The sequence below is a fragment of the Podarcis erhardii genome, assembly GCF_964252035.2.
Source record: "Podarcis erhardii genome assembly, chromosome: 1".
In the NCBI taxonomy this organism is placed as follows: Eukaryota; Metazoa; Chordata; class Lepidosauria; order Squamata; family Lacertidae; genus Podarcis; species Podarcis erhardii.
Genome location: NC_138497.1, coordinates 116,877,108 through 116,901,184, shown reverse-complemented (window position 1 = coordinate 116,901,184; position 24,077 = coordinate 116,877,108). Strand labels below are relative to the sequence as shown.

The 24,077-nt window shown below is 42.6% G+C and overlaps 1 protein-coding gene and 1 long non-coding RNA gene across 13 annotated transcripts; one reads left to right on the top strand and one right to left on the bottom strand.

Annotated features, from left to right (window-relative positions):
- Nucleotides 1–1,147: 1,147 nt before the first annotated feature.
- Nucleotides 1,148–4,536, bottom strand: LOC309335761. Its single transcript, XR_014153714.1, has 2 exons — nt 4,336–4,536; nt 1,148–1,515 (listed from the first exon to the last, which is right to left on the bottom strand). It is a non-coding gene; the product is annotated as an uncharacterized lncRNA (long non-coding RNA).
- Nucleotides 4,537–4,693: 157 nt separating this feature from the next.
- Nucleotides 4,694–23,368, top strand: HNRNPA3 (heterogeneous nuclear ribonucleoprotein A3). Of its 12 annotated transcripts, XM_081848405.1 has the most exons (16): nt 4,934–5,086; nt 8,836–8,935; nt 12,870–12,992; nt 13,162–13,308; nt 13,465–13,675; nt 14,905–14,994; nt 15,076–15,168; nt 15,264–15,347; nt 16,765–16,902; nt 18,263–18,388; nt 18,473–18,547; nt 18,634–21,390; nt 21,475–21,539; nt 22,267–22,330; nt 22,886–22,957; nt 23,227–23,368. In XM_081848405.1, the coding sequence occupies exons 2-11, from the start codon at nt 8,873–8,875 to the stop codon at nt 18,526–18,528; spliced, it is 1,131 nt and encodes a 376-aa protein (XP_081704531.1). In that variant the 5' UTR covers nt 4,934–5,086; nt 8,836–8,872; the 3' UTR covers nt 18,529–18,547; nt 18,634–21,390; nt 21,475–21,539; nt 22,267–22,330; nt 22,886–22,957; nt 23,227–23,368. The 12 variants fall into 12 exon arrangements, with proteins under 12 accessions (XP_081704529.1, XP_081704531.1, XP_081704523.1 ...); XM_081848397.1 differs by lacking the exon at nt 18,634–21,390; XM_081848402.1 differs by having other exon boundaries at nt 21,475–22,330.
- The last annotated feature ends 709 nt before the right edge of the window (nt 23,369–24,077 follow it).

Below are 24,077 nucleotides of genomic sequence, written 5' to 3'. Positions count from 1 at the left end.
AAACACCTGGAGGTCACCAGGTGCTAGATCAGGGTGCGTTGCTGGCTTGGTTATGGTAGCTGAGCTGCCTTTTATTCCCCCCCCCCAAAAAAGGGTGCAGAGCTGAGACACCCCCCCCCCCAAGCTAGGAGGCTATAGGACACATTTCCTCTGCTGCCAGCCACCCCATCACAGAGCAAGCTCATGGATGTGGGGAGCTGCCTATGAGAAGGGTACTATGTTGGAGAGAGCAGCTTGCCTGAGACTCCCTCAAACCTGCCTTGTAGGGATTATCATCACTGTAGTCATGGACCAAAATTTCTGAAGGCTCTCACAGGGCTCTCGCTGCTTGCACACTTCAGCAGCTTATATAGTGCAGGGAGCTGTAATGTCAGTATCTGGTAGGATGTGCAGTGGGCTGATGTGATGTGATGTTTTCTTGTCCCTATGTGCAGATTAACTCAATCTATACATTGTTAACATGGGCAAGCACCGTCTTTTCAGTGATTTGTGTGTGCCGATGGTATTACCATGGATACTCAGTAAGCAGCTGTTAGGGCTGCTACGCTCTCTTGTTTTGTGTTTCTGTCATTTTCTTCTCCTCCGCTTTCCTGCTCAGTGAAAGCCAGCCATCACCATGGCAGAACTCGAAAGCTGCCTGTCTGGACTGGCATAAATCATAGTACTCCGGTTTAAAGGGGCTATATAGCTTGCAATTGTATAATTTGACCAAAGAATTAGCAGTGTTTACAAGTAATCATTGCTGGTTGTTCGATGAATGCCTGCCAGTGTGCTTAAGAAATTGCTGGGGCTAATAGAAAAAGTGATATTTGTTCTGTTTAGAAGCCAGAAAATGGCAACTCAGACCAACAACATATATTTAAATTCAGCCTGCGAGAGTTGGCTGTTATTGGCTGAACACAGACCCCATGGTGTTTGCTAGCAACCACTCCCACAATCAGATCTGCATTGCAGTCATGGAAGGAAAATGATCTATTTTTTTTCTACCTTGCTCATCAGGGGTTCTAAGAAGCAAGCCAGAAAGGACACATTCACATCTCTCTAGTTTTGATCTTCAGAGCAAATAATTTAAAAATTAAATATGCATCAAATAATGCAGCTATGTCTCATTAAAATTCTCAAATTAATAATCACAGGAAACCTTACATTCACATTGCAGATTTATTCATCAAACAAAGGGACTTCAAAGGGAAAGAGTGACTGTAGAATTAGAAGTCATTATCACAAAGAGCAACAAACTGAATTAGTTATCCTTAAATAAAATATGGAAACATCTCAATTCCTTCCATTCTCTGCTTCCTCTGGCCAAACAGAGATGGATATTTTATGGTCCTAAAATTTCTTCCGTCTGTAACTGAGTGCACAGGATGGGTTGAACCAAATCACAACAGCAAAACAAACAAAACAGAAAACAAAATAAACACACCATCCTGCATACTGATGTTCTGGTTATGTTTTGACAGCTCAAATATTTGGAATTTAATGTCTTGTCTCCTTGCCTTCACTTACATATATCTGAAAATTAAAACACAGTTATGAGAAAAGAGAAGCAATCTCATTTATATTTGCTAATCTTGCATATTATTGAAGAATTACAAGCAACCACATCAGGTTTTTTGCAGGCACACATGTCATGTGTGAAATTACTGCAATGTAATTACTGCACATGCAACCATCATTTATTAGTTTCCTTTTAAAGATATTTACATACTGCCCTTCACTATATTTACAAACAAGAAAAAAACAACTACATAATAAACAAAAGCATTAACATCATTCTCACAAGTTACATAACTTAAAGCATAACATAAAAACACCGTTAAAATGGATTAACCTATTAGCCACTAAAAGCCTGGTGGAAAAGGTGGGATTTCAACAGGCATATGAAAGAACAGAGTTGTGGGAAGGTAATTCCAAAGATGCAAAACCAGCACTGAAAAAGACCTTCCACAGGTCGCTGCACTCGACAGGTCCTTTAATACAAGAATCACTAGGAAAGTCTCTTCCACTGATTTTAGTATGTGGGCAGGTGGATATAGGAGAAAGTGTTTTCTCAGATATTTGGGATCCAGCCCATTCAGGGCTTTAGATATCAACTTAAGTCCTTCAGTTAGACCCAGAAGATAGCTGGCAACCAGTTGCTTCTGTCTGAGAATGGGTGTTCTATACACAACAACCCCGCTACTCGTATCAATATTCTTGCCACCGTATTCTGCATTAGTTGCAAATTCTGGAGAGCCTTCAAGCATTGGAAGATCCATAGAAAGTGTATTATAAAAGTCCATTCTGGAGGTTATCAGGGTGTGGATAACTGTAGTCAGACTACTCCTGCCCAGAGAAAGCTGTAGCTGATGGACCAACCTAAGCAGCTGCTGAGGTCGCCTTAGCTTGAAGTGACAATGATCGCTCTAGATTGAACTCCCAATTCACACCCTTGCTCTTCAGTAAGTGCAATACCATCCAGAACATGTTGTCTGACCAAATCCCAGACATGGTAACCCCCGAAGCACAGAGCTTTACACAGAAGGAAGCTCCACCCAAATAATTTTTTAAAATTAATTATCATATTTGCATACTGTCCTTTATCTGAAGATCACAGGGTGATTCACCACATAAAAATACGTTGAATTGGGCTAGATGAAACACATTTGAGCCCTTTTTTTTGCTTCTGCCATTTTTGCCACGTCAGTACAGATGAGAATTCAAATGGAATTGTTACTGTGCATGAAAGCCAATGCAGATTTAGATGGAGGTTCCACTCACAAGGTGTCACCAGGGCCGTCTTACCCATAGGCAGTAGGGGTGCGGGGCACCTGGGCGCCGGGCTCTCAGGGGCGCCAGGCCGAGAGTCCGGGGCCCGAGAGTTGAGTCTGGGGAAGAGCCCACCTGCCAGTTGGGCTCTCCTGCTGCGGGTGGCTCTGCGCCACGAGTTCGGGGGCGACCAAGCCAGTGAGATGCTGAGGCGGCCGGCCAGCTCCACCCTCCTGCATGCCTGGGACTGGACAACCAGGATGGGGGCGCACCAGGTGGATCTTTGCACCCCGGCACTGCATATGCTTAAGACAGCCCTGGGTGTCACAAGACCTTTGAGACAACCATGCTTATTTAGCTATGGGATTTGAAGTGTTTGTGTTCCTACCTCTCCACTCTAACAACCCTTAGGAGAATTAGATCAAAGCTACAAAGTATTAAGCATGGAGATTGGGGGGAAATTATCTATTTTGAGAGAATATGAATTGGATGATACATTTTAACGCCATGTAATTTTGTACATGGGCATAGCCAGGATTTTTTGTTTGTGGGGAGCAGGCTATTGTTAAGGGGAGACAGAACCTCATTTGTATTGATTTAGGGGAGGCAGCTGCACACCCACAGCTACGCCCCTTGATTTCGTACACCTCGAAATTGTGGATTTTTATGGTATAAAGTTTACAGGTTTCTAGTCCAGACAGCATTGCAGAGGAACCGGCCATGCCCAGCGACTCAGGAGAGCCCCCCCCCCGGCCAGCTGAAGCACCCCAAGGAGATGGTAGCATCTCTTGGGTGGTGGGAGGCCCTCCTCCGCGCTGCAACCGCCTGCCTTCTCCTCAAGACAACTCCGGGGCAAAAGCGGCGCAACAAAACAGCTGCTGCTGCTGCTCGCGTGCCCACGAAAACAGGCAAATTAGCGGCTGCAAAACACTTGCAAGTAAACAGCTGCCGCTGCTTCGAATTGGTACTCTTGAGAGGCGCCATGGCTGGTTCTCCAACGCAGCCCAGAGCAGCGCGGGGGGGAAATGGAAGCAGCAGTGGCCTCTTGCTCAGCTGCGCTTATTTTGTATTATAGTCAAAACAAAAAATTCCTTCCAGTAGCACCTTAAAGACCAACTAAGTTAGTTCTAGGTATGAGCTTTCGTGTGCATGCACAATTCTTCAGAGACACAGTATGCACACGAAAGCTCATACCTAGAACTAACTTAGTTGGTCTTTAAGGTGCTACTGGAAGGAATTTTTTGTTTTGGCTATGGCAGACCAACACGGCTACCTATCTGTAACTGGAACTTTGTATTATAGTGTTCTTGAAGCTACTAACATGAGTTTGACCAAACTGCAGGAGGCAGTGGAAGAGAGGAGTGCCTGGCGTGCTCTGGCCCATGGGGTCACGAAGAGTCGGACACGACTAAACAACTACAACCAGTATATTATGATGTTATTTGTGGGGAGCCATCGGGGACGCACGAAGCGGCAGCTCCGACTCGGTTAAGCAACCTTCCTCCTCTCTTTAAACTGTATTAATAAAGGTGTGTGGGTTTTCTGTGTGTTACAAAAGCGCATCCATCGCCTCTATTTTCAGACCTTTCTACAGATCAGTTATATATTCGAAGTGGGTGGCATTAATGCAGCGTCCCCGTCCCCGCTTCAGACTACAACTCCCATCATCCCTGGCCGCTGGGCCAAATCTGGCGGGAATGGGCGAGTTCAACAACAACTGGCGCCCCCACCGCGAGGCTCCTGCGTCCCTGAGGTAAAGAGGCAAGAGAAGCTATGCGGGTGCGCGCGCGCTGCCTCTTTACCTACAGCTGCCTGCCTACGCGCGCTTCCCCTCGCAGCCACGTCAGCTGTCATCCCCCCCCCCCCGCCACACACGTCAGCCCTCCCTTTCCCATTCGCCGTCGCCGCGCGCGCGCGCTCCCGTCCCGCGTGCCAGCGCGCTCTTTGTCTTGGCCGCGGCGGCGCCGTTGGGGACGACTGGGCTGAGGCAAAGGGAAGGTGGGTGGTGGTGGTGAGGGACCTTCCCTCTCACCCACAACCCGGAATCACCCCTCACTCGTGGTCAGGCACAGGCACGAGCACGAAACACGGCTTCCCCCCCCCTCCCCCCCCCGCGTCTCCAGCGCCCTCATTAAACGCTCCGCGCTCGTACACGCGCGCCCGCCTCCCCTCCCACTCCCGCTAAACGCCCGTTTATTTGCTGTTCTCCCTCCCTCCCCCGCGAGCCCGCCTTCCTCTCACGTGCCCCGCTTTTCCTCTGACCCGCCCCGCCCACCCTCTTCCTCTCGGCTCCATATTGAGGCTGAAGGAGGCTAAACCCAGTCACAAAATGGAGGTAACGTTTGTCGGCGCCGACGCCGCGCGGGAAGGCAGGGAGAGGGTCCTGCAACGGCGGTTGCGGAGCGGGCGTGAGAGTGGGTGGGTGGGGGTTGCAGAGGGAGCGGGCGCGTGGCGCGGCGCATGAGGGGCTCGCGGGAGGGAGAGTGATTGGCTGGCTCGGCTCCTGGCCTTCTCCCCATCCCCCCCCCCCCACCAACCACCTCGGTTCTTGCTTTATCCAGCTGCAAACAGCTAATTATCCGAAATGGCGCGAGAGGGCGGCGGCGGCGGCGGCAGTTGGGCGGGAGAGGCTTCTGTTGGGCGCCATTGTAACCCTGTGGAGAAAGAGGCTCGAGTTTGAGCGAGAGCAGCCGCAGGAGGCCCTTTCCTAAGTTGAACCCAAACCAAAATCCTTCCCTCAACTCTGTAGTAGGCTTGAATATATATATATAAATATATATATATATGCAAATTACAACCCGTGACTTGATCCAAGTGCCGATCACTCGATGGTCTCGCCGGTTCTCATTCGACTTCCCGAGCCACTTGTGCAGCTTTCGCCTTTTTAAAGTTTAAAAGCAGTATAACCTTTCAAAGTGAAATCCCACTGACGAGCGCGACGACGAAACACATCCTGAGAACCTGGCTGAGGACAACCCCCCCCCCCAAAAAAGTATTAGAATTTGCTATATCTTTTAGCTGCATAACCTGTGTGGGGTTTTTTAAAAATGAAAATAAAATAGTTAACAAATAAAAGCACCCAGTTCCTCCCACACAGCAGCAGAACAACTAAGACTAACTGCCTCCCATAAATCAATTCTTCGGGTGCTTTCAGTTCTAATATTGTTATGGGATATCTTGCACTTGTCCACGTGGCCCAATGGTGCTTGAGATGAAAACACGTTCTCTCCCCCACCCCCCAATAGTTCTGAATAACTGGTGGTTTGACGTTGATTTTGAATTGTTCCTGATTCTGTCTGTTGCTGGGTATTTTGGTGGCTGTCACTAAAGCCAGTGACTGGAGTTTTCTGGTTCATGCAAACAACCAGGCCTTCGAATGCCTCTTTAATAACATTATCTAGCTACGGTAATTATCTTTCTCTGGCAGTATGATCAAAAGCCTGGCAGCTGAATTCTGAACGAAAGTAATGGATTCAACGCCCTATTGAGTGATTACAGTTTTGTAGATGAGTCCCCCCCTTTATAAATTCATTCTATCCTATGCTTTTTGATAGAATTACTTGCAAGAAAGCTCCATAAGGTTCCAATTTAATTTTTATTATATCCATTCTGTAAACAAAAAATCAACATAAGGATGTGAATAAAATATCTTTTTAAGATTGGATGTGAGAAGACTTTCCAGACCTTGAAATCTTAAATTAGATTTAATTAAAACTGAACCTGATTGTGTTGCTTCAATGAAAGTCCTCCTCAAACCAATGCTGAACTAAAGTATAACAAGCATTTTTGTATGATGACATGCCAAATAATATTTTGCAAGTCTGGAGACAACTATCCATGATTAAAACCTGTGCACATGTAGACTTGAAATGTCAAACACATGTTGCTTCAAAAAAACTATAACAATGTTGTGCTCTACATTGCATTCTGGTTTTTGTTTTTTAAAATTTCTAGCTGACATACAGATTTTATCTGTTATCCTATTAAGCTTCAGAAACACTTGATCAGGCACCCCCAACCTTCGGCCCTCCAGATGTTTTGGACTACAGTTCCCATCATCCCTGACCACTGGTCCTGTTTAGATAGGGATCATGGGAGTTGTAGGCCAAAATATCTGGAGGGCCGCAGGTTGGGGATGCCTGCACTTGAAGGTATAACACTTGCTGTTTTGTACATGAAAATTAGAAATAACCTTCTGAAACATCTAAGTATTGTTTATGTGACTTAGTCTTGCCTAATCCTGTTTACCTGTAGCAGGAAAAGGGCTTTGTATTGTACCTGTAACAAGAACTATATGCTGTTCATGATACTAATGTTCTCCTTGGCCTTCTTGCTGAAACCAGCTATGCAGGGTGTATTGGGGCTTGCTTTTTTGCACTGTTTCAGGGTTTGCATTCTCTCTATAGCTTTGCTTATCTAAGCTGAGTGTTAGGGACCTGGGTCATAGAATTGTAGAGTTAGAAGGGACCCCAAGTGTGAGGTGTTGAACCCCTTCAGTAGAAGCTACTGTCTGTCTTGAGTTATAAAAGGATTCAGAGAAGGCCTCTTGAATTTCTTGCTTTAATTGGCCATTTCTTTCTTCCATTATTTTAATGTAACTATGGTTTGGCAACAGCTGTCCCCTACAAAAAGGCAAAATTTTGAAGGTTAAATGTCCCTGCTCAGCATAACAGGTGGCGGCTGATATTTTTGACCAAAACTACACCCCTTCTGCATACAAATAAATGGAGTAAGAATCTTCAGGACATAATTGCTAGATTTGACCTAATAGCACAGCCCTACAACTTGCAATAGTAACATAATTGCAATGAACTACATTGCAGGGTTGTTGTAAGCCACTTCTTCTGTCCAACCTGGGCTGTATGCACCACCCGTATCCACCCTGTTTTGCAACACCACCAGACCACACTGCAGGGTTGCTGAAAACAATGCAGCCTGCAATTATGAGGAGTGAAACACTGGAGGGTTGTCCTAAATCACTCTGCCAGCAGCCCCTCTCCAACCTGAATTATGGGGAGAATTGCATTGGCAGGGCTATTTATTTAAATGTAAGTGTTTCACAGGAAATAGGACATGAGGCTAGAAAGATAAGCAGTGCCTCTGTTTGATGGCACTTTGTAAGGCAATGCACATGCTAGTGCCCCAAACTGGGGGCTTCTCTGTGGAGTTGTTATGGGCACCTTTATCCTGCTGAGGGATTTTTTAATTATTGCTTCTCCGTGGGAAGCAGGAAATGGCGCATCTAGGGACATGGCCATCGCTGTGAGATAGGTATCTGAATCTGTATTGAGGATCAGAACTGCTGGTTCAGTGATACCCCAGCTGTAAGCAGGGAAACAAGGACGTCAGTCTCTCCCACCTCTTTCTTTAAGCCACTGGCCTAGTAAGAAAGGCCGCCTCTGCTTCAAGGACCCGGATGTCTCGCAGGAACGAGAGGCGCCAGATTTGAAGGCAGAGTAGCTGTGACGTAAGCCTTGCATGGAGAGGCAGGTTTGGTGGACTCGAACAACACATTGAGGGGGAGAGGTGGAAGAGCGGAGTCGTTGGCATAGGGGTGAGAGAAAGGGCACTGGCTGGCTGTTAAAGGGAGACTGGGCTCTTGATTCCTTCCCGCTCCTCCACCAGGCCTTCCTTCAGTCAGTGGACTATAGGGGTTGAAGCACAGAGACCTGCCTTTAAACTAATCTCGGGTACTCTAAAGCATGTTTACACACATCTGAACAGTGTCTGATTGGCTTGCTATTGAATTGGCTTCCACAATAAATAAAGATACTGTCGCATTTTAAAATAGTAATATATTTCCAGTGATACTGTCAGGTTATATGCCTGGCCAACCTATTCAGGCATTTGTTCCCCTTTTTTGCTAGCTACTGCTTTGCAATTCAGGGTGCAAACAGATGAGTTCCATATTTCAGGATAAATGGCTTGAGATTAAAGACATTGTTTCATTCTCTCATACAGTACCATCCCTTTAAAGTGGCTTCCATATGCTTGCTTCACTAAAATAAGCCATTTATTTGTATGAGAGTAAGAAAGTAAAAACTTTTAGGAACGGGTAAATTACTCGTGCTACTTGTTATCTAGGTTAAAAGGAGCAACTGAGTCAGAACGCTCTCCAAAAATGGCGTGTAAAGATGAGAGAGAGGCTGAAGATTACAAGAGGAGGGGAAGAAGATCTTCACAGGTGGAATACTTTATTTTTTCCTAGTTCTGTTACATGGGTAAACAGAGAATTCTTGCTTTCTGCTGCTTTGGTAACACTGTGTTTGCTCAGATGCTACATTGCATTCTTCTCTTCTGCTTGGCTCTTACGCATGTATTATGCTTTTCATTCGCCACACTAGTTGGTGATTTCTATAATAGCTTCTAACTTAATACTTATGCATATTGAGAGTGTTACTGTGAAGTCTTGAACTGGAAAACCAGCAGTGCTGTGTCTGTAATGGTATAAAAGTGATCAAATTCTATGAACAGGCATTTTACTAAGCTTTTAATGGTTCTCCAGAAATACAATATACAGAAATGAGCAAGGACTGAGTATTGCCTGTTGATTAGGATCTAGAAATTTCGGACTGCATCCATTGTTGGATACGTCTTCATAAAAAGATACTCAGTATAGAAAACTAGTGTGTTGGGGGTAAGGTGTTCAATAGTCTTCAAAGCAGAGGAGCATTACGTCATAGAAGGTCATGTCTGCAATCTTAAGGTGTGTCAGACCTAACATAGGTTTACTGTATGACTGATAACAAGGCCAGATGCTGCCAGGAGTGGGGATGATCAATTTCTGAACCAGTTGTAGTGGGCAATAAAGTGTAGCTCTTTAGCAATAAAGCTGTTTTTGAGAATCCATATATTTCCCTGCTCCAATGCCCCCCATGACTTCTTACAAACTCTGAATGGTGGCTTGTAATGGGTTATGGTTTTAGTTTTGTGTTGTATAATTGTAGAGTTCCAAAAAACCACAAGATCTTACTGTGAGGCAGCACCATCCACCAACTGCCCACAGATGAATGGAATGCATAAGATCTAAAGACATCCTGTTTGTGGAAGGCAGGAGGAACAAGGGAGAGCTAGCTGCCATTTTGCAATGAGTCCATCATGACAAAGGTCCTGCTTTATGGGAACTTACCAGAAGTTTAGGGTTTTTTTAGCTGCCCTCACCTTTTGTCAAGGGAGATGTGGAGCCCGTTCCTTGCTCTCTAGCTTGGATCTGGGGTGGGTATCATCCCCATAAGAGTTCTGAACATAAGAAGAAGGAAGATCCCAACCTTGCTCTCCTAACTCCAAGCATGAATGTTTGGCTGTGGGTGACTTAGATGTAAGGAACACCTTGGATGCTTGCTGTCAAAGCAGCTCTGAAGAGAAATGTTGGGATGGGACACTTCAGTAGTAGAAATCAAGAGCTGCAAAGAGCCTCAAGACCCCACCCAAATAAGGAGGTTGAGGGTGGCCATTTTGTCAAATATTGCATCTGCAGGTCCAGCAGGAGATCAGAGACAAAGGCTGTAGTCCTGCACAATTTAAGCCCCACTGAAAACATTGGGACTTGCTTCCTGGTAAACATGCATGTTTCACGGGAAAGGAGAGACTGGATGACCACAATACCATGTCCATTTGGCAACCAGCTTCCATAATTCAGGTTTTACCTAGAAGCCCCCTAGTATTCCAGAATAGTTGCCATAAAAACCATGATGGGAAAGATTAAAGTCTTGTAGAATTGGCGATGTGAGCTATGCTTTTCTGCTCAACTGTGTTAGCTAGGCATACATTTCTCCACTAATAATAAGGAATGCTGTGGGCGTCTGTTAAGAAGGCTGTTGCAGAACATTGTATTTGTTTCTCTGAAAACATGTGGCTGTTAAGCCTCTTGTGTAGGGACAAAATAAAATATAATTTAGGGAAATCTGTTACTTAGTTTGTAGTCTCCCCAGAAGAATCAGTAGCTTAATTCAGAGAAATGTACTACTTTCAAGGAGCAATGGTTAAAAATACAATGGTTGATATTGGGGAGTTCCTGCAGCATCTAACCTGCTTCTGAGGGAGAAAGTAAACACATTGTGAAGTGAGAGTGTAGTATATAAAAAAGAAAAGGAAACATTTATATTTTTCTATTCCTTGGAATTATAGCTCCTCCGTTTGAAGACTTTAACATTAGGCTTTCATTTAGTCTCTCATACATCACCTGTAATAAAACATGTAATTTCTCCCTGCAAACTAAGGCACCTGAGGTTGCAGCTTAAAAGAGGAACCATGGGCAAATGAACCACCATTACCAGTGCCCTGCTGGAATTGTATGAGCAGGGGAGACATGAGGGCAGAGCAGCATTCTTGTGCTTCTTCATCCTTCCCTGAGGTTTTATTTTTATGCCCCATAAAATTCATTACACCAGTTCCAGAGCTGTCAGTCACCTCCCTGGTTTGGGTGTGTGTGTGTAGAGGAACTGGGAAGGGTATGGAACTGTTGGATCTATAGCCTTCCCCCAGCAGGGACATAATTTTATAAATAATAGCTCTCAACACATTATTTATGCAACCTTAATGCGAAGTTCCTTGGGTGCTCGTCACGAAACGGTTCCCATGGGGGCGTGACATAGCAAAACTGATACAATGGAGTTTGCAGCATAACACAAAATGGTTGCCACATCTGAAAGAGCAGGAAAAAGATGACCACAGAATGGGGCAGGCATGCCCCTCATCAGTCTCTGCTGTGCTCAGTCACGGAGAGAAACTCTTGTTTGAAAGGGAGGGGAGGGGTGAGTGTCCAGCCTTGGCATCTAATGAAATGTGTGATGGCAGTGGGGGGGGGGTGTTCAGTGTAGGAGAGACTGAGCCAGTGTAAAGAGGAACTGAGCAGAAAGAACAAAGAGTCTCTCAGGCATTGTGGATTTTTTAGAGGATGTTTCTTGAGACCTTTTGCGGGTGCCGTTGGAAATACTGGAAGGCACCCTAGGCTCCATGAGTACCACATTGGTGGTCCCTGCCTTGGTACATGAAGTGTAAACGAGAAAGTGATATCATAAAATGGGTAAGAACATCTTGTTCCTTATGTTTCTTAAAATTGAAATACTTCATCTACTCTTTGGAATGATGGGTATTCCATTAGGATTCATCTATATGGGGACAAATCCTGTGTCTCCTGAAACTTTTTCAGTTATGCCATGCACAGAGGACACCTTTGTTTTGTAGTGCAATGGTGTGTTTCTGAGCCATAAGCAATGCAGTTGGCTATTTAAAAAATGTAGCAACATTCTTAATCCGTTGTGTGCAGATTATTCTGAACTTTACAAAGTTAAGTAGGACTGGATGCTGCTCTCTCATGTTGTATAGCCTAAAGTTTAGTTCTTCCTGCAAAAAACAAATAAATCTGGGGGTTGAGATGTTAGGCTTGGTAAGTAGAAAATTATAAGTACCATTAGTTGATGTGTTTAGTGATTAGCCAACTTTTGCTAGAGTTGTCTATCCTCTGAAGTTCACGACATGGCATTAAAGGTTTTTTGTTTGTTACTGCTTTTAACTTAACTTGAAATAGTCAACATTTCTTTTTATGCACAGACCAAAGACATCAGTTGATGAAAGTGTTAGATTCTTAGTTGAAGTTTATGTCCTTATCCTAGCTGCCTCTAGCACACTAACAGCACAGACCTTTGCATGCCTGCTCCAAAATCCCATTGAATCTAGTGGGACTTAATTTCATGTAAATGTGTAGAGGGTTGTACTTAAGATAGACTTGAGAGTAAGCACTGTTGAACATAATGGGATTCCTTTTCCATAAACTTGCCTAGGACGCATTGGATGGCTACTTTACTGAGTAAACATGCACTGAATGAGGCTGTAAGAACTGTTTATACACTATGTAACAAAATCCTGGATTTGCACCCTTTAAACTTGTTTATGTAGAAGAAAGTGTACCGAGAGAGGAACCATGAGCCAATTGAGTTTATTATTTATTTAAATATTTACAGACCTCACTTTTGATTAAAAAATACAGCAAAGCAGTATAATAGTACCTAATTGTAGTGAAGTGTGATAAAGACAGTAAGTTACTGTGAATTGTGTGGGTGGACTTCGCTGCAATAACACAAATCTCATACAGCATATTGAAACTTCTCTTCTTTCAGGGCTACGATCCTAAAGAACCCGAACAGTTGAGAAAACTGTTTATTGGTGGCCTGAGCTTTGAAACTACAGATGATAGTTTAAGAGAACATTTTGAAAAATGGGGCACACTTACAGATTGTGTGGTAAGTGATCATAACATTCAGTTTACTGTTAACAATGTTATGTGTGCTTACTTGGAAGAAAGTCTCACTGTTTCCAGTGGGGCTTACTCCTCGGTAAGTATGCACAGGTTTGCAGCATTCACAAAAGTCAGTGCCTAAATTATTGTTATATGCCTCAACTTTCTTGAAGGTGATGAGAGACCCACAGACGAAACGTTCCCGAGGCTTTGGCTTTGTGACCTATTCTTGTGTGGAAGAAGTAGATGCTGCTATGGCAGCCCGACCACATAAAGTTGATGGGCGTGTGGTGGAACCAAAGAGAGCTGTTTCTAGAGAAGTAAGTGAATATTTAAGTATATATACTGAATTTGTCACACCTTAATTGTAGGAACTTTTAATCATTTGCAAATCTTTTTGTAAGACAATTGTAAGTATTTAGGCATGGCACCATCTTGGAAGGCTGAGATACTAAATGTAACTTGTGATTTTGTAGGATTCTGTGAAACCTGGTGCTCATTTAACAGTGAAAAAAATATTTGTGGGAGGAATTAAAGAAGACACAGAAGACTATAATTTAAGAGATTACTTTGAAAAATACGGCAAAATTGAAACCATAGAAGTAATGGAAGACAGACAAAGTGGAAAGAAAAGAGGGTTTGCCTTTGTAACATTTGATGATCATGATACAGTCGACAAAATTGTTGGTATGTAATGCTTTCCTTTTGTGCAGCCTTTTAATATTTCTTTCAAGCTACTGATGCATGGAACTTTCTCCTAGTGAACAAAAAAAATACTGTAAGAACTAGACTTCCCATTTGCTTTCTTACTAAATTGAATATATTTTAAAAGATTACCCTTTAAAAGTTCAATATAGTGCTGGGGGGCGGATGCTTTTCTCTCCTGAACTTTTTTTGTGTGGTGGCTTTCCTACAATCTTAGACCATGAGGAGCATGATTTGCCCCCAACCTCTCTTCAATCCCCCTCCCCTGCCTGAATCTTTCTAACATGTCTTTGTAGTTATGTGCCTAGCTGAGAAAGACAGTCCAGTTTCCAGCCTGTACTGTTTGTTGTTGTTTTACTCAATCAATCCAGTTTCCTTGCTGGGACCCTTGTAAGGATCTAGCTGGCTGTCTACCTGTCCCTATTCCTCCCCCCTCCCACTTGGTTTGGTCACATGCTCTCTCTCCTGCAAGTAAGAATTTCATGCTACACCCCCAGGTTTCAAACATCCTTCACACTAATCGAGTATACTTAAGAGCCAGGTACAACAGACTTGCTAACTGCTTTAAAATATAGCCTGGACAATGCTAGGATCCTAAAGAACCTTGGGTCCAAAGCAAGCACATTCTTGGAAATCCAGCAGGAAAATGAGCGCACCTGGGTTGAGTGGGAAGAGTCCAACGCAAATGACCATCAGGTACCGCACAATGGAGGTCTATGGAGGACTTGGTTGGCTAAAATTGGAACGGGGAAGCTTTTTTATTTCATTATGGTCTTTCCTACTGTTTCCCTATCATTCAAGCACTGCTTGGATTCCATGAGTCATTTGTTCTCTGAGGAGCCCTTTTCCCCTTGAATTTTTCCTTCTCCCACTCCCCCCAAATAATTTCTAGGCTCCAGAGATGTTCCTTCCTTATGAGGAGGTGAGATGAGAGGGATGCTGAGCATCCATTTTATGATATATTCTGCCCACAGAGATCTAAGAAACAAACTTCATTGCCCACTGTTTTCCTTACTTCCTTTCTTTGGCTCTTTGTGCTATGTGTCTTTTGTTTTATGGTATTTTTAGAGTTTCCTTTCCTGATTATAAGGAGGAAATAAAACTAAATAATACTGCTGCTCCTGTGAAAATATCTTCTCAATAATATGGCATAAGTGCTTATTCAATTGTGTGCATTTTTATAATAAGGATCATTTCAAAACTTCTTTTAGTTCAGAAATACCACACTATAAACGGACATAACTGTGAAGTGAAGAAAGCTCTCTCCAAGCAAGAAATGCAGACGGCAACTGCACAGAGAAGTGAGTTTGTTACATAATAGCACAGCCTGTGGCGATAATTGCCTACAAGCATTTTAATAATTCACTCTCTTTATTCTTTAGGTCGTGGAAGCAGTTCAGGCAACTTCATGGGCCGTGGGAACTTTGGAGGCAGTGGTGGCAGTTATGGCAGAGGAGGAAGTTTTGGTGGCAGAGGTAAACATCTGTTCTTGCTTCTCCACCCCCTTCCAAAAATACTACCCTGAATTACAGTGCATCACTGTATCTTACACATTTTGTTCTGATTTTAGGTGGTTACGGTGGCGGAAGTGGTGGTGGTGGTGGCAGCAGAGGAAGTTACGGGAGCGGTGATGGATACAATGGTTTTGGTGATGGTAAGAATAACATTGCTAATACCAGTTCAGTTATACTTGTGAGGGAGGGGTGTCAGTCGCTTAGATCTGCCTGATGTATCTTAATGTGAGAAATGTGAAAGGGAAGCTGACAACTTGTGGAAAATCTAGGTATTACAAGAAATTGGGTTCTCTTTAGTCATGATTAACGTATCCCATGGGACTAAAAAAACCACCCTTATATCAGACTGGGTGATCACCAAACTTGTCCAGGGCAGCTGATGGCAGGCTGTCCATCATTTAGATTCAGGTAGGTAGCCATGTTGGTCTGACACAGTCGAAATAAATAAAAAAATTGTCCAGTAGCACCTTAGAGACCAACTAAGTTTGTATAAGCTTTCATGTGCATGCATACTTCTTCAGATACATCATTTAAGTAGCCAGTGGTAGGTCTTGGAATGTGGCATTCCAATAAAGGCAATAGGACTGAGACAAGCCAGGATCCACTGATCTCACTGGTCTCACTGCTGTCATGTGATGCTGTCAGGCCCAATTGCCTTTCCAGCCTGGAATGTCTCCCCTCCCCACCTTCCACTTTGGCCACAAAGAGTGGCAGGGCTGCAGATGCATTTTCCCTGTCATTCCACAAAGCCCTGCCATCTGGAAGGACAGTTGATTGTGCCCCAGTCTGGATCTAATCCAGTGTCATGAATCCTATGTTCCTGTGAACAAAATTCTGCTCATGGGAGTGCCTCCACCCCTGGGGGCAGGGAAGGAAGTCCCCTAAAAAAGTGCTCCAGGTAGTTGGGGAATCTCCAATAAAAGTTGCATAGGGGTGGCACAGAGGGCTACTGGTGAAATTGGCAAACACTTCCCCCTTCCGCTCGCTCTTTCTATTAGTAAGAGCTTCCACTGGATCAGATTCTTTTTAGATTTGTGAAATGTATGTAACGTATTAAGAGACTTTGGAATTGTGTTATTGACTGCAGCCAAAATATAGTTGGGTATGCACAAAGCCTTCTCAGAGCAGGATAAATAACCAAAATATGGGTAATCCTCAAGCTGCTTGAATGACCCATGACAGATAGAGCCTCTCCTCGCACTTGGAATACTTGGCAGTTTCCAGTAATCAAGTGATGAATCATGCTCAGTGGCAACCAGTCTTCATCTGTGGACATGAAATGGTTTCCATTGATTGTAAACAGCAAATTGTGACTACAAATCCTTAGACAGTCGTGGCTAGGTCATTGATTTTATTTGGACTTCTCCATTGGGTTGACTTGATTAGTAGTTATTACCAAGTCATAATACGCCTTTCGTAGTAGTTGGTCTCCATGCAGTATTGGTGATTTTTTGGATACTGCTTTACAGTTCCCAGTTACTTTTGTGTTTAGATCATGTTGTTTCATAACATAACAAAACATTCACATTCCTGTCACTTTTATTGATCTTTCTCAAGGTGGGAACTATGGAGGTAGTCCTGGGTACGGCGGCAGAGGAGGTTACGGTGGCAGCCCGACATATGGAACCCCAGGTGGTGGATATGGCGGAGGAGGTGGAGGCTATGATGGTTACAATGAAGGGGGGAGCTTCGGTGGTAAGAATCCTGAAGTACATTGTGTTGATCCATCTGTTCTGCTCATGTTGGATAACAAGCTTGAGGCATTTAGCCTGTCACTGTTTTTAAAATGTTGTGCAGTGTAAACTTCAGCTGAAAATGAAAACCACTTCCAAGTTCTAACCCCTTGAAATCACAGTGGTATGAAAGATATATGGGAAAGCTTCATGGTTCCCCGCCCCCCAGGTCAGGCTTATAGGATGTCTTCTTTAAACTATAGAGTTGCACTGGTAACAAGACCCCAGAGCAGGAGATCTATAGAAAGAGGGCTTGCTTTCCCACCTGAGCAACCTTCCAGTGGACAGAGCCCAAGGCAAAAGTGTGCAAAGGAAAGTACCCCTGTAGTTTTCTGCACATGCCCTTCTCTATCCCCCAGCCAGGGGCAAAGAGCTCATTGACACATTCCAGCCAGGCAGAACCCTCAAGAAAGGTAGAAAGGAGGGCTAGTGAGCAGTGTGACCTGGGCTGAGTCCCAAGGGCTGGATAGAGAGGCCTGCAGCACTGTCTTTTGTGCCTAGGTATGAGGTTCCCCACCATTGCTTCATACAAACATTCATTAAGCCTTAAAACCTAATAAAGGAACAACTACAACTTTCTAGCCAGCTAGTTCCATTGCCCATAATTTATTTAAGAATCTTTATGTTAATGTAAGCTACAAACTTTCCCTCTCTTACCTGAAACTCCTTGTGAATCATTTACTGTTGTTGTTTTCTTTCTGCCTCTGCATTTTGTGCTGGCATTGGAGTGCAGAGGAAAGAGTCCAATCCATCTGTTCAGTGCTCAGATCTGGGGAACTTTGGATCTGTGCTAGTGAATGTCTTTCAGTGTGGATTGGAATACTAGTCTCATTTTCTGGGACTGGACTACTGTCCAATAATCATTTTTTGAAAAAGAATAATAATCTTGTTCATACTTCTCTCAAGAAACTTTGAACTTGGTTAAGTTAACACAGCAGAATTTTAAGTATCCAGAGTTATTAATGCGGTTAATTAAAAGAACAGGAACCCTTAATGATTTAGCAAAGGAGTGAGCCTTTTTTATTTCTCCAATATAACAAAGGTTGGCAAGAACTGAACAGGAAATAAATTTTTGCATGTGTATTTTGAATGCTCTTGGGAACAATTGCAGTTACTCAGCCTAGCCATGATTATGTCCAGTTAGCTGAAATCCCATTATGTGCATACAGGAAATCTGGAGTTATGAAACACGTGTTTTATACTAAAGTGTATTTTGTGCTTGGTAGGTGAGTTAATGTGAATGAATTGTAGTGCACTTGAAATGTACTTCTCAAATAATTCTTGATCTGATAAACACAAACCTTACATTTTATTATTCTCAGGCAACTACGGTGGAAGTGGAAACTATAATGACTTTGGCAATTATAGTGGACAACAGGCCTCAAGCTATGGACCCATGAAAGGAGGTAGCAGTTTCAGTGGCAGAAGCTCAGGCAGTCCCTATGGTGGTAAGTACAACTTACTAAAGTACATATGTGTCTGTTACACTCCTAAAGAATATTTATTTCAACAGTCCATGTTCCCATTTTTAGGTGGCTATGGATCAGGAGGAGGAGGTGGTGGTGGCTATGGTGGAAGAAGATTCTAAAAATTGTAGCAGAATAATGGTAGGTATGCTACAAATACTTGTTGTATATGAAGACTATACAACGTTTCACTGAGAGTAATCCTTTTCTTATCCTGTATTCAACAGGCTACACAGTTCTTAGGAGAGAGCGAGGAGTTGTCAGGAAAGCTGCAGGTTACTTTGAGACAGTCGTCCCAAATGCATTAGAGGAACTGTAAAATCTGCCACAGAAGGAGCGATGAACCATAGTCAGAAAAAGTTACTGCAGCTTAAACAGGAAACCCTTCTTAAGGACTGTCATAGCCACAGTTTGCAAAGAGTGCAGCTATTGATTTAATGCAATGTAGTGTTTAGATGTACATTCCTGACTTTTTTTTTTAATTTGTTGTTTGTAGCTTTGTCTTTTCTTCATAAATCAGGTATATTGCCCTGTAAATTTGTGGTAGTGGTGGTAGTGGTACCAGGAATTAAAAATAATTAAGGAACTTTTAATTTTTTCCAATATTTGTGTAGTTCAGTTTTTTCTTACTGAAACTTCTTTAAATAAAGAAATGTAGTTTTAGGGTATATTCTTGCTAGGAAAAAAATCAGTGCATTATAATCTGTATTAATTTAAACTATAGAAATGCTGAATCGTTTAAGAACCTTAGTTTTCTGCACATGTAACCGAACGAAATGAGTTGCACATGCAAAGGGAGAGAAGAGATGTTTGCATTAAAGCTTGCTTAGCTGTATAACTAGGAGTGAGTCATTTAAACTAGTGCTTGTGAATGATAAAAAGCTTTACTTTCAAATGAAAATTCCAGATACTTCTGGCTTGTGCATATCTTAATTTGTAGCCTTTGTTTCTTAGCCTAAGACTTATAAGTAAATAAGCATTGAAAGAGAGATTTTAAAGCTTTATTCAGTTTGCCTCCCATTTCATTGGTATATACAGGAACTACATTAAGCATTGGCAGAACAGGTTTATTACTGTTGAGGCTTAACACCCCACCCCCAACCTCAAACAGATTTAAGTGTGTGTGCGCACACTCTTTTGAATTAAAACTTTGAAACCAATGACCTGGGTCTGTTACTTAGCTTAATTGTATAACTTCATTTGTATATATTTCTTCCCTCAAAGCATGGGTTCTTCTGTAATGGTCAATACTTCCCACTTTGTGTATTTCTGCATGCTCTCTTATCTGAAACAAACTTACAGCACAGGCACAATCCCTTCAAGTTCCTTGCAATTGGGTATAAATATTCTGACCTATGAACAAACCCAACACATTTCACACACTTTCTAATGCCTTGATTGTAGGCCTTGAAGGTGGTGTGAAAACCAAATGGTTCACAATCTAGCAGCAGGAAATATCTGGGCTGAACATGATACATATTTGTCACTAACAGGAGTATTGTGGGCTATAAATCCATACTTTTATGCATCAGAATCGTGTGGTCAAAACTTGATAAAATTCATAAGCAGGGGTGTGTGGTCTACTCCTTCACTTATCCAAATTTGTGTACAGCCATGTTCCCAGGCTATCCTTCTCAACCTGATCAGACTTCTCTTTTAACTATTGCCAGAGCAGTGCTTTCTGTCAGTACACATCCAGAAGAGTAGGGCACAGTGAGTAGAAGAAACTCAGACACTTGCCAGTATGATGCTGGATATTTTCTTCTGTTACTACTTCTCTAGGCCAATGAACAGTATCAGGTAAACAATTCCAGTATAGGAATGGATTATCAGACACTATAAAACTTTGCTCTAAAATTGTTGTAGGTTCAACCAAATGTGGATGTTGGGCTTGTACAAGGCATACAGTGGTGGTGGTTATATAGAATTCTATGGTTAAATCTCAAAAAGTACAAGTGTGCTTAAACAAGGGTCAAGCACTGATACAGCCCCGAAGTGCTATACAGTGGTACCTAGAGTTACAAACACTTCAGGTTACAAACTCTGCTAACCTGGAAGAGTTACCTTGAGTTGAGAACTTTGCCCCAGGATGAGAACGGAAATCGTGTGGCAGCGGCAGCAAGAGGCCCCATTAGCAAAAGCACGCCTCTAGTTAACACTTTCAGGTTAAGAACGGACCTCAGAACGAATTAAGTTCGTAACTAGAGGTACCACTGTAATATCATAATAGCATATATTAAGGTGGGAATTCGGTAGTTGGCCAACAGGAAACAAGTGTTCTATAATCCAATAGGCAAAACGTGTAGAAGGGCATCATTTTGGTATTGTGAAGTGGAATCCTCCCATTACTAAGCTGCATATGCAGATTTCATCTTAGAAGAGTAGATGTAAACCACCCCTTTCAGGCCTACTGTTGATTGTAGGGGCAGAACCTAGAGGATGAGTTTTTTCTGTTCTTGTGGGAGAGGGTGGGACCTTGATGGCACACAGTGGGGGGAGGGGGAACCAATTTTATAGTGTGTTAATCTGTTCTGCTATTCTTAATCATGCAATCTGTAAGTTGCCAGTTGTTGGTGCCAGTGACTTAGACCTAGTTCTCTGATGTGGAGAAGTGTAAGCAGAGGACAGCAATTAACCAGCTCTAAAGACTTTAGGATGTACCTCTTAGCCAAAGTGTGGATCAAAGGAGACTCAGACAGGACTTCCAGCAGCCTATTGTGTATGTGGACCAGTCAGCATATTTAAAGAATGACAAGGCAGCGACAGCACCAGCTTCAACTTCCAGAAAAGTGAAAGCATAAAATACTATGCTGATAGTGAGCAGCTTTCCAAAAGCTAGTTAAAACTGCCTATCGCTGCTGAAATATCGAAGAAAGTCTAGCAAGAGTTCTTCACCAGTTGGAACCTCCTTGAGTCATAGCTACTTGAGTTCACCCAGTCATAGGTCTAGCATTTAGACCTGAAAGGAAGGGGAATGAGAATAGGTAAGGTTTGTCTCTAACACTTTTAACGAATTAAAAGAGCTACTCTTTCCTGAACAAGGTAAGAAAAATCTCTTTGACTTGCAGATTGTTGAAGAAACTTATGCTTGAGCAGATGTGGATTTCTTGCCTGCTGGAAAACCTGTGGCTTGGTAAGACTCTAGTACAATATAAAACATTGATGTGCCCATGACTGTATTCTTGGCTTTGAAAATCCAGCTTCTGTGATAAGAAGGAATTATGCAAAAACAAGGTGAGTGCCAGTACTTAATCATTGTACTTCCATAATATGAAATGTGAGCAGTGTACAATTAAAATTTAAATTCTCATCAGACTGATGTATAGGGAAGCTATAACTGGTGACTTTTAGCACTGATACAGCTTTAAAAAACATTTCATGTTATTTTAGTAACGCAAGAATCCTAAAAGGTAGGTCAGTGTTATCCAGATTGCTTAAAAGTGGCTGAAGTGTAGTAGCTTGTCTGATTTTATCTGGGATTTAGCCTTGCACATAGTGAAATGGTTTCTACTAGATTACATCTTTTGGTAATAATTTCCCACAACTTAAATAATAAGTAGATTTTAAAAATAAAAACTATTTCATGTTCATTAGTACACAGGTAACTCCCCGTTTCCGCAAGGGTTGCGTTCTGGGTCAAAGCACACGTCGGTGGAGTGTGTATAAGCCTGCCCCCAGCCCTCCTTTTTCCAGGTCCAAAAGGACTTGTGCATCAGTTGAATGTGCCTAAAATGATCACTGCCTATAATTGGATTTGGGCAAATCCAATGCATAAAGTCAACCTGAATTGTGTCCACCTTTGCACACCTGTTGGAACTGCAGATTTTCTGTTGGTAATATTATTAATTACTGAATTTCAGACAAGAAAATAATTTCCTCTGGAAGTTGAGTACCTGATGTCCCTACCATATAAATGGTTTTCAGGTAACCTAAATCTTTAACTTAGTTGGTCTTTAAGGTGCTACTGGAAGGAATTTGTTTTGTTTTGACTATGGCAGACCAACACGGCTACCTATCTGTAACTAAATCTTTAAGAATGGCTTCTTAGTACTGTATCTTGGTTGGGTTTTTCCTGTATAATGTCTCATTAGTCTTGAATTTGACATATCTCGATAAATACATAGAATTCTGCTTTGCCTTATTCTCCATCTGTGCTAGGTCTGTATGCTAATGGATGTAGGGTCATGGTTCCTTATCTTCTTGCCCTGTTGGGCACCCAGGCTTTTGTCATCAACACATTCTCACTCCTATTCAACCATGAACTTTGGCAGGGAACATTTATAATTGTTGACTTCTCCCGTCTTCAGACACACGTGTCAAATGTAGTGCAAATGTTTAATGGGAGAACACACAGTGCTACAAGGCCATGTCTCTTAATTTGCCTCTCCTGCTGCACTAGACATTGCAGTTTGCTGCTGCTGTTGCCCAGCACCGGAGTGCCAAACAGCAGCTCTGCTCATTTTCTCTTTTCTGAAATAGGGACTCAGCCAAGCTGCTTGTGTGCTCATTTTGCACCTTTCCGCCCAACACACAACAGAACGTAGATTTGGGGTGAGTGTATGTGCTTCTGTTTTCTTCCACTAGTAGGAGGGTGCCAGCTCTGTGCGTAGGAAAGGAAGTCCTGAATCGTAGGTGAACTTGCTTATGTACTATCCCAAAGCAGTCTCAGCTGCATGTTTGGTGAGGTGTTTAGAAGATTTGGGGAGAGAGGAAGTGCTAGCAGAGCAGTGTACTTCAATAACTAGTTGGCGAAGCTGGGATACTCCTTAGCCTTAACATTCTTAATGTGCTAAACTTGCATTTTCTCTTCTACTCTGCAGGGTAGAACAAAGACAACCATCTCCACAAGTTGAAAGATGATGTGAAATACACCGATAGCCTATGATAGGTGAAAGTGATTGAAGTGTGTCATCTCCCACTCACCTTGTTCAAACACTTACAATAAAGTGTCATAAATTATGAGAGTTGGCCAATCTTTTCAATTGTATGTGGCTATTAGGCCTTCATTTCTACATCACTGCCCGTCCATTTACTAAAGATTTCCTTCCAGCTTCCACAATGTTAAAATCGAAGAGTTTTGAATTACTCAAGTGAATATTGGTAACCTTCCTTTAGTTGTATGGACTACACAGCAGATTTGGCTAGCCTGATTTAACTCTAAATAAATCTCAGCCTTTGAAAGAGAAGGTAGGGGTGAAATCCCTGACAAAATTTTATGAAATCGTTTTTCACATAATAAAAAGATAATTCAGCGCTCAGCAAGGCATTGTCCTGATGGGGGTTGCTGTAGAGAGAGATCTACATGTATTTTGTGTAGTTGGAAATGTTCTGGAATACAATATTGCATGTTTATAATAAGATGAATGACATGCATTTGTGTCACTCATGCTTTCCCCTGCAAAAATGTGTGTAGCAACCGGGAAAGACTTTGTGTAGGTAGGCAATACTATGAATAGCCATCATAACTAATTAGTAACAGGTTCCTGAATACAAAATGGCCCTAAAGCTAAATAAATTTCAGCACTACTTTTAAAGGTTTAAAAGGGTGCTTGAAATCCATGAAACCGAAATGCACCATTGCCTTGCATTTAAATAATAATAATCATGAGTAGCTATAGCTGTAATTTGAAGTTTGAATGCTTATAAAGTCATCCTACATGTACTTACTTTG